Below are 11165 nucleotides of genomic sequence, written 5' to 3' on the forward strand. Positions count from 1 at the left end.
TGGCTTGATGTTGAATAAACACAAAGGTGTCTCCCCCCTCTAAAAACAGGCTCTGCTCTGCCCCATGCTGATCCTGTTTATGTGTTTTTGCCAGGTTTCTGTTTTAAGTCCAGGTGCTAAACACCTTCCCTCTGAGATAAGAGATGATTAATGCCTTTGAATGAGCAACGGTTTAATGGCCCAAAGCTTAATTAAGCTGTGGATGGACACACTCACCAATGGGATCCCACGGCATATATACAAGGGCCAGCCCAGCCAGCCGGCTGGGGTGAAAGGAAAACTCCATACTTTGGATATCATCCCTTTGATGTGAATGATGACCCCCGCCTTTTAGGACCCATCCTTGTCCCCTACCACCATGGAAATTTGATTAGCTTGCCCTTTTTAGCTCCACACCACTTGCAGAGAGGGTCCTTGGGCTGGTGGTGACATTTGTGACCAAAGCCTGATCCCATATAAATATCAGAGGGTGTGGAGACCAACAGGTCACTCGGTCAGGGACTAGCTATCAGGGAAGCTGTGCTTTGAGGAGGAACCATAAGGGAACATAAGGAGTATTTACCATGGATATACTGCAGCCCTACCTACTGCTCATTCTGTGGGCTCTCAACGTAGCCTGTAAGTACTGTTGTTTGTTTCTCTTTCTCTATTTGACCATAAAGCTCAATTGTGTACAGTGATGATACCTACTGATGGACTTCAATCAACATTAAGACTTTATAATCCATTTTGATACACAGTAGAACCGAGGCACTGGTACAAAGTGTGAACAGAACAGCCGTGTGACCTGCTGATGTGTATCTGAGTCTGATACTGGCTGTTTGATTTAAACTGTTTGATTTTCAGAACCTTGTTATGTGATGTGCTATATTATAGATAGTGCCTATGATATGGTTCTTAGAAGAATACCAAAGGATTTTACTAGTTTTATAGCAGTTAAAATCAGCCAAATCCCTTTGTGCATACAGACATGCTATACGTGAGAATATTGTATGTCACTATTATTAGGTAGTGTCCTGGAACTGGCCATGACCACTAAGGTCTGGGCCTTCCACAATTAATGGAAAGGGAGGATCTGATCCTAGAGCAGCACTCCTACTCTAAGATGATATTATACTTGACCAAGGAATCAGAGCCCTGACAGCTCAGGAATGCTGATGTGACCTTGGACTGCTATACAAGGTGTTGATGTGTCTGTGTTTATCTTATCCAGCAGCTTCCTTGTTGAACAAACATGTGGAGCACAGGAACCCGTTTGCACTGAGAGCCTGCTGCAAGAGACAGAGCCACTTTGTTTACATCGGCCAAGGTAAATCAATGGTAAAGCACCATAAAAGGGCAGCACTGTCTCATTCCCCATACATGACTTCTAAAGTGGTACTCAGAGTCTAGTCCCATACTGTAGCCAACTCTTCCCAATGGACTAGGCTACTACAATGCAAAGTCTTCCAAAAACCCTTGACTATACATTCCCTTGTTTTATCATAGACTTATCTCCTCCTATTCAACAATATTTGTCAGCAGAATTATGTGGTTTGATAAATGCAAACAAAACGATATCTTCATGTAAATTGGTGTAAGATACATGCGTCCATAGAGACGTTTAGGGGCTTACAGAATTTGGGGGGAGAGAAATTGGGGGGCGTAGCAATGATTGTTGTTATCATGGAATGTTTACCTTGTGTCCTCAGACATCTCTGGTAGTCCTGTGAGTGTGGATGTGGGGATGTGCAGGACGCATTGTGGGGGAGAACAAAGCAGGACATCACATGAGGCTGGACTACAGCAGGGCTATTCGAAACATTCCTCCATGTTGGAATACCTCAGGAGCAAAAAAGTAATTGAGCAGTTCCTCAAATGACCAAAAGAGAGCGCTACAACTTCAGGATTGTAAAGAGTTTAGGAATTTTAAGGAATAAAATCAGGACTCCTTATTTGAGAATTTGATCAATAAATTACAAACATATATTCGATGAAGACAAAACTAACTTTTTTTCTTAGTTAAATATGGTTACTATATTGTTGCATTACTAGGGACATTATTATCTCAACACTAGGGTGCTGAGACCCAAGATAAGAACACCATTACAACTTAATAGGCATATAGTCTTGACTAAAAACATCTCTTGACATGTTTTCTATTTTTCCCATTATAAAAGGTAAGGGTCCGCAAACCTACCACTCCAATCAGTGCCAAGGGTTCTGGTCAGGTTACGTCCTGCGGGGTGAACCATAACTGTGAGCCGACCGGGGTGAGGGTGGACCAGATGCTGCTGTTCAAGGGTCCCCGGGAGGTTGAGGTCATAGAGGAATGCCACTGTGAAAACAAACTGACCCAATGTGTCCGGGTTCCGGCGCTCAAAACCTACTTCTTTAAGACCCCATACGAGACTGTCATCGATGTGGGAAGCTGTTCGGGTTCGAAAGGTTCTCCAGGTGTGTAGGCTTATCTTTCTGAATGACAAAACAGCCAACAAAACAGCAAAACAAAACAGCCAACATTTTGAGAACATTTTGAGAAGGGTCTGACCACGTCCAGGGAAGAAGTGCCTTCTCTTTCTGTTGTCTCCCAGCTACTTCCTCGTTCTACGGGTCGACTGTAGCATTGTAGCTAAACCTAACCCTGATCCTAACCTTAACCTAATTCACCCAACCTGTTGTGTTAGTTCTCATATCCTGCTCTGCTAATTATCCTAACCTTATACATGAATTATCCTAACCTGCTATGTTAGTTCTCCTAACCTACTACGTTAATTATCCTTACCTGGTACGTTAATTATCGTAACCTGACAAAGAGGGGGCTTGGTTTTCCCTGGGCTGTTCTTCCCTGAGCGGTTCTTCCCTGGGCGGTTCTTCCCTGGAGTTTCCCTGGAGTTTCCCTGGATGCAGTCAGTCCTTATTAAAACTTTATGGTCGCAAAAAAGTAATGCGTAAAAAAAACAGGTATGGGAGATAATGTACAAATGTACAATGTGCATAAAAGTGTTGCTCGCATAGGGGTTAGGATTGAGCCCAGAAAGAGTAGATTATTATTTTGTGTCATTGCTGTAATACATGGTATAACATTTTTCATAGCACTCATTGCTGTACCAACAATTTGCACACAAAAATAAGTTCCTAATGGTAAAGTTCTACTAATAATTCAGTGGTAGCATAATTACAAAGTCCATATCACAGGACGCATGGAAGACAATAGTATTTGAATAAGAAATATCAGACTGAAACAGTTAATGGACACAGAGCTCATGAAACAGACAATCATCATGGTTCATGATCATGTTCAGAATCTAAGTAACTCTAATAATATTGAATAACTATTTCCTTCTCAGATGGGTTCTCCTGCGTGCCCACTAAATTTGACTCAGCCTTAGTGGAGACCCCTAACAAGGTAGACCTGGTCCAGACGGTGGAGGTCTGTGAGCTGAGTAAGAGCTGCTATAGAGTTCCCTACATGGAGTACTACTATGAAATAGTCTATGATGCTAACGGAGTCAAAGAGGAGAAACTCAAGGTGAGCTCACGTTCCGGTATCCTGTATTTTTATTAGTAACGCCCTGCCCTGTCAATATGCCAACGTTACCTGTGCTACACTCTAGGAATGTATCATTTTCTTTTTCATAAAAAAAATAGCAAAAAGAAAAGCTTGCAGTAACACCTATGCTTTTTTTACTTGTCTTTTGGTCTCATTCTTTATAGAAACTATTTTGCCACTCTTCTTTTTTTAATAATGAACTTTAAAGCTATGCACAGACTACATAAGATTAACCCTGAGCTTATTCATTTATCAGCTAGGCAGCTTCACACCAATCAGATGTTTAATCAGAGAGCAGAGGAAGTTAGTGATTCTATCTGAGTGTCAGACACACTAACAAGTCACCTCAATTTGTCAGATAGATCTGGAAGTAAAAGGTTATTGGCCCGCTTTAATCAATTTCCCCCGCACATCCAAACCACTCCCCACTGGTTGGCACCGCACAGTCAGACACAGCAGGTGTGAAATGTGGTACTCTTAATGTACACGTCTGTGACAGCCCAAAAAAGTGATGTCTGTCTCTTTGGCTGGGAAATAAAGAGATGGAGTCTCTTCAATGGGTTCAGCTCTCAAAAAATTGAAAAGTTTAACTGGATGGATGCCATGTGCACAGTGGCTTTTTATGGGGCACATTGCGAACAAAACACTTACACTGCCTTCAGAAAGTATTCACAGCCCTTGACTGACATTTTATTGGGTTACAGTCTGAATTTTAAATGGATTAAATGTAGATTTTTTTGGTCACTACACACAATACCACATAACGTCAAAGTGGAATTATGTTTTAAAAAATGTTTACCAATGAATTACAAATGAAAAGCTGAAATGTCTTGAGTCAATAAGTATTTAACCCTTTTGTTATGGTAAGCCTAAATAAGTTCAGGAGTAAACATTTGCTTAACATGTCACATAATATGTTGCACGGACTCAGTCTGTGTGTAATAATAGTGTTTAACATGATTTTTGAATGACTACCTCATCTCTGTACCCCACACATACAATTATCTATAAGGTCCCTCAGTCGAGCAGTGAATTTCAAACACAGATTCAACCACAAAGACCAGGGAGGTTTTCCAATGGCTCGCAAAGAAGGGCACCTATTGGTAGGAAGGTAAACATTTTTAAAAAGCAGACAATGAATATCAATTTGAGCATGGTGAAGTTATTAATTACACTTTGGATGGTGTATCAATACACCCAGTCACTACAAAGATACAGTCGTCCTTCCTAACTCAGTTGCCGGAGAGGAAGGATAATGCTCAGGGAATTCACCATGAGGCCAATGGTGACTTAAAACAGTTACTGTGATAGGAGAAAACTGAGAATGGATAAACAACATCGAAGTTACTCCACAATACTAACCTAATTGACAGAGTGAAAAGAAGGAAGCCTGTACAGAATAAAACATATTTCAAAACATGCAATAAGTTTGCAATAAGGCACTAAATTAAAACTGGCAAAAATGTGGCAAAGAAATTAACTTTATGTTCTGAATACAAAGCGTTATGTTTGGGGCAAATCCAATACAACACATCACTGTGTACCACTCTTCATATTTTCAATCATGGTGGTGGCTACATCATGTTATGGGTATGCTTGTTATCTAGGCAAAATCCTATAGGAAAACCTGGTTCAGTTAGCTTTGCAACATAAACTGGGAGACAAATTCACCTTTCAGCAGGACCATAACATAAAACACAAGGCCAAATATACACTGGAGTTGCTATCCAAGACAAAATTGAATGTTCCTGAAAGACAACATTAAATATTCCTTAGTGGCCTAGTTACAGTTTTGACTTAAATTGGCTTTTAATTCTATGGCAAGACTTGAAAATGGCTGTCTTGCAGTGATCAACAACCATCTTGACAGAGCTTGAAGAATTTTGAAAAGAATAATGTGCAAATATTCTACAATCCAGGTGTGCAAAGTTCTTAGAGACTTTCCCAGAAAGATTCACTGGTGTAATCGCTGGCGAAGGTGATTCTAACACATATTGACTCAGGTGGGTGAATACTTATCTAATCAAGATATATTAGTGTTTATTTTTTACAGATGTTCGATTTTTCCTACACTTTGACAATACAGAGTATTTTGTGTAGATCGTTGACAAAAAAATGACAATTAAATACATTTTAATCCCACTTTGTAAGACAACAAAATGTGGAAAGGTCAAAGGGGTGTAAATACTTTCTGAAGGCACATGCATATATAAGAGCAAACAAAAAATACACAGGGTTCAAGCGTGTACAAGGGGGTTCACCATTTTCAAGTCTTGCCATAGATTTTAAAGCCGATTTAAGTCAAAACTGTAACTAGGCCACGAAGGAACATTCCATTTTAGGCCTCCCGAGTGGCACAGAGGTCTAAGGCACTGCATTGCAGCGTCACTACAGACTATGGCTCGTTCCCAGGCTGTGTCACAACTGGCCATGATCGGGAGCCCCATAGGGCGGCGCACAATTGGCCCCGCGTTGTCCGGGTTAGGGGAGGGTTTGTCCGGAGGGTAGGCCATCATTGTAAATAAGAATTTGATCTTAACTGACTTGCCTAGTTAAATAAAAGTTAAATAAAAATAAAATACAAAAATAAAAACCTCAACCTGCAGCACCTTCTTGTTTAAGTAAATTGTATTTACTACTATTGTTTAAGACTAAGTATTTTTTATTTTATTTTTTGCAATATTGTTTGTTGACAAAGATAGAGCTGGCAAAATATAGTTATTTAACTAATCTAATTCCCAGGTCTGTTAAATTGAGCCTATAGGCCAGGAGTATTCAAATCTTGCCCTACGAGGTCTGGACTACTGATGGTTTTCTGTTCTACCTGATAATGAATTGCACCCACCTGGGATCCCAGGTCTAAATAAGTCTCTGATTAGAAGGGAAAAGAGGGGAAAAATGAAAAAAAATGCAGTGGAACTGGCTTCAAGGTCCAGATTTGAATTCGAGGGCTATAGACTGTCTGCTACCTCCTCTCACAAAAGGTGTGAGGAGAGCAAACACAAATGGTACTTGCAGGTGTTAAATCAAAGCATTTAACATAGAACCCCCCCCTCCCTGCTGGTGGGTTGGCCTGGCTGGTGTTTTCAGCCTGTGGTGATTTGATTGCTGATGGCCTTGTCTCTGTATTGCTAATGTTCCAACAGGAAATAGACGTGGGCAGATGTTTAGGAGGCTGCACCACAGGAAACCGCTGTCTTCTCAGGTAAGCTGAACACATGCAGCTGCTCCCTCCCTCCCTGAAGCACCCCAGCCCTCCTCTCTTCTCTTCCTCCATCATTCTACCACCCCTATCCTAACAACTGCCTGCTAGCTTATAGCTCTAACACTCTGTAATACCCATAAAGTGTAGCTGTTGTGGTTTAAATACGGCTTGTTTGGTTTGGTTTCTGATTTACACTCCCTCCCAATTGTCCTCAAGGTATTTTCCATTTTCAAGTTTTGATTTGTGATTTCGGTGTATATTTTAGGGATAGGTCTATATTTTAACATTTGAAAGTGTGTCTGCCAGAGAAATAGATAAGACTTCAGTATTTGGAGTGCTTTTTATGACAAATGTTCAGTCTTACAACTTCTGTTTTCTCTCTCTGTATTGCAGAAGCCACTCTGATTCCGAAGTGTGCTATCTGTGGGCAGAGAGACCCACCAACTCTTGTGTCCCTCGGGGCTACGACAGCCACATGTCCCTCAACCAGCATGGCCAGATCCGTACAGTTCTTTCCATCTCCTCTTGTTTCTGTCAGTCCTGAACCAGTCCTCAGTATGATGCCCTCTAGGTGGAGCAGAAACACGCTGATATCCCCTGAGAACAAGAGGCTTCTGCCCTGTCAGGACCAGAAACAACCCTTATAGTCTCTAACCCTTATCAAGTAATGTAGATCTCAAATACTTTGATAGGTAAAAGCAATGAATGATTGTAATCTCACTTGCCAATCCACTTGTCTATCTAAATGCAGCATTGAAGTGCCACATAAAGTGCCCAAGGATTAGGGGCTAGGGATTATATTGTGTGGTGTCTTCAAATCTTCCTTGGTTTAGACTGCAGTCCTATACAATTAGTTTCTCCACAGTGTAGAGCTAATGATCTCATTGCAACAAATTGCTGGAAATATTATTGTATTGTATGTAATATATGTATAAAATAATTTTCTAAATAAAATGTATTCCAAAACCATTCATCAACTGGCTATCAGCCATCAAATTATTGAGTGAACCCCAAACTGGCCCAAATTCTCCCATAACAGAACCAGTCAAAATTGGGACACACCTACTCATTCAAGAGTTTTTCTTTATTTTTACTATTTTGTACATTGTAGAATAATAGTGAAGACATCAAAACCATGAAATAACACATGGAATCATGTAGTAAAAAGTGTTAAACAAATCAAAATATATGTTATATTTGAGATTCTTCAAAGTTGCCACCCATTGCCTTGGTGACAGCTTTGCACACTCTTGGCATTCTCTAAACCAGCTTCATGAAGTAGTCACCTGGAATGCATTTCAATTAACAAGTGTGCCTTGTTAAAAGTTAATTTGTGTAATTTCTTTCTAAATGTGTTTGAGCCAATCAGTTGTATTGTGACAAAGTAGGGGTGGTATACAGAAGATAACCCTATTTGGTAAAAGATGGCAAGAACAGCTAAAAGATGGCAAGAACAGCTCAAATAAGCAAAGAGAAACGACAGTCCATCATTACTTTAAGACATGAATGTCAGTCAATGTGGAAAAATTTCAAGAACTTTGAACGTTTCTTCAAATGCAGTAGCAAAAACAATCAAGCACTATGATGAAACTGGCTCTCACAAGGCCCGCCACAGGAAAGGAAGACCCAGAATTACCTCTGCTGCAGAGTATAAGTTCATTAAAGTCACCAGCTTCAGAAATTGCAGCCCAAATAAATGCTTCACAGAGTTCAAGTAACAGACACATCTCAACATGAACTGTTCAGAGGAGACTGCGTGAATCAGGCCTTCATGGTCGAATTGCTGCAAAGAAACCACTACTAAAGGACACCAATAATAAGAAGAGACTTGCTTGGGCCAAGAAACACAGGCTGTCTAAGGGCTATTTGACCAAGAAGGAGACTGATGGAGTGCTGCATCAGATGAACTGGCCTCCACAATCACACGACCTCAACCCAATTGAGATGGTTTGGGATGAGTTGGACCGCAGGGCGAAGGAAAAGCAGCCAACAAGTGCTCAGCATATGTGGGAACTCCTTCAAGACTTTTGGAAAAGCATTCCAGGTGAAGCTGGTTGAGAGAATGCCAAGAGTGTGCAAAGCTGTCATCAAGGCAAAGGGTGGCTATGTTTTTACCATAGATATAAAAGCAGATTTAAGTCAAAAATGTAACTAGCCCACTAAGGAACATTGAATTTTAGGCCTTGTCACACTGGTATAAAGGATTTGGAGACAGGTGCAGGAATACACAATAGGGGTTTTTAATACACCCAAAACAAACACATATACAAAAACACTGAGCTGTACCCAAACAAAAGAGCGAGGGTAAACCACATTGAATGACACCGGACGATACCCGTAATACACAATATATAAAGCACGCAGCATAACAGCTGCACCAACGCATAAGTACTCACACAACCAACAGACATGGGAACATTAACTGACAAAGACAGAGGGCACATATATAACATAATAATCAGGGGAAATGGGAACCAGGTGAGTGTAATCAGACAGTTCAGGGTTGATGATAATAAATCCTGTTCAGTGAAGCCTAGAAAGCAGGTGAAGTAGACCTCCGGAATTTACGAACAGAATGAGCAGCAGTACCATGGGGATCCATCACAGGCACAGCGGTCTAAGGCACTGCATTTTTTAAAACTATTTGCTACCTACCACCCAAGTGGTGACTGTCATTTTACAAATTCTTCATTTTACAGGACTTAGAATTTTTCTCAATTTGCTAAAAACATGTGTGTAATGATGAAAGGAACCAAAAGGCATACCACCGGTAGTTCTTAATACTCACTATAAAACTTTTCTTAACCAGTAATAATGATAACTACAACATAATGTAAATAATAAATGAATAATAAAAACCAATCTAGTGCCTAGTTCTGTTGCTAAAAATAGCCCATGTGTAAGAAGATAGAGACTGCTAGAATAGTCGAAAACAGCTGAACGTGAAAGACTACATTTAGCAACACAATTCGATTGCCACACACAATTGGCAATCAAAAAAGTGGATTAAGATATTTTACAAGAGTGTTCTAGTCTGGATATAAATGATTAATAGCTTACTGGAACTAAAAAAGCCAACTGTAATGCATCCTGTAAAATCCCTTAATTCCACGAGGGCGCACAAGCCTGAATTTATCCACACTAATAAATGTTGAATTTACACATTTAGAGATGGGTTCAATTATTGTAGCAGGATTTCAAAAATGAGTTTAGCGAGGTCAAAATAGTTGGTGTTGTGTTTGACCAGCTGCCAAGACATAATTAAAATGTAAATGAAGTGTACATCCCCAAATAGGTGGCCTCCTTATATTTATACAGGTAGGCAAATTGTTGTTCCCGTAAGACGTTATCCCCATTTGTCTAAATGAATGGATTAATTTGGTGGCGGTTAACCTCTTCCTCAGGTATGCTGTCTACAGAAAGGTTTAATCATTTTCTGGATCTTTTACATTTAATGTTTTAATTTGACCCAAATTACCATGAAAACATTATTTTTTTCTCATCAGACATTGAGAGGAACGTTTGAATGAAATCTACAATCGGGTTCACACCTTGTTAAATTAGCCTTCCTTTACAATCGCTGATTGTTGATTTACATTTGCGACTAAAGAGCATTCTTTTTTTATGGTTGTTGTCCGAGGGTTTAAGAACACTGTAGCCAATGCTGGAGCATTTGATAAAAACTTGGGACTGCTGGAGGACAAGACACTGATGCTTCAAGGACCCACAACAATAATAATGCATCACCACTCTGAGATGTTACCTGTTGCCATGATCATCGCCACGTTAGTGGGCTTGGCTACTGCAAAACCATCACTACATTTGGAAAATCACTTTTCCATGGAGAACAAATCTGAAGAAGTGTGTTTAGCTGCTATCAAGAGGCTCCTGGAGGTTTTTGGTATGGAGGACCCTTCTCTCCTCAAGGGCGATAAGCAGCCGCCTCAGTACATGCTCGACCTGTACAACGCAGTCGGAGATGTGGACAACGTTACCAAGGACCCCTACATTCTGGGAGGAATACAGTTTGCATTTTCTTCGACAAACGTACGATTGGCGATAGATCATCTCTGTTATACCTACCTGCCAGAATGTATGATTCGCTTCATACAATGGTTGAAATTATTTGTCTTTTATGCAGAAATTACACACAGAAATGATGCACGGGTAGTAAGCCCAAAGTTGATCTATCATCAGGAAACTTGTGTTGCGTTCTCATCTTGACAATACGCATCCTTCTCTCATACAGTGCACAATGAACAAGTGGAGTTCGTTTTAGGAAGGAACCATCCCCATGCTGGTGCTGTTCACTAATGATGGCCGCCGTGCTGCTGCTCTGGAGAACACACTCAAAGGTAGATTTTGACACCGCAACTGTGTTATTACTTTGGTATTACAACATGATTCTCACTGTGTAGTTTTACTTAA

The 11165-nt window shown here is 40.4% G+C and overlaps 1 protein-coding gene across 1 annotated transcript; it reads left to right on the forward strand.

Moving 5' to 3' along the window:
* The first annotated feature begins 312 nt into the window (after window positions 1–312).
* Window positions 313–7281, forward strand: pnhd (pinhead). Its single transcript, XM_029724703.1, has 7 exons — window positions 313–618; window positions 1214–1309; window positions 1692–1837; window positions 2160–2436; window positions 3330–3511; window positions 6679–6737; window positions 7131–7281. Exons 1-7 carry the CDS (start codon window positions 564–566, stop codon window positions 7279–7281), a joined length of 966 nt encoding a protein of 321 aa, XP_029580563.1. The 5' UTR covers window positions 313–563.
* Window positions 7282–11165: the final 3884 nt, after the last annotated feature.

Source organism: Salmo trutta, chromosome 31 (genome assembly GCF_901001165.1).
Source record: "Salmo trutta chromosome 31, fSalTru1.1, whole genome shotgun sequence".
Taxonomy (NCBI): domain Eukaryota; kingdom Metazoa; phylum Chordata; class Actinopteri; order Salmoniformes; family Salmonidae; genus Salmo; species Salmo trutta.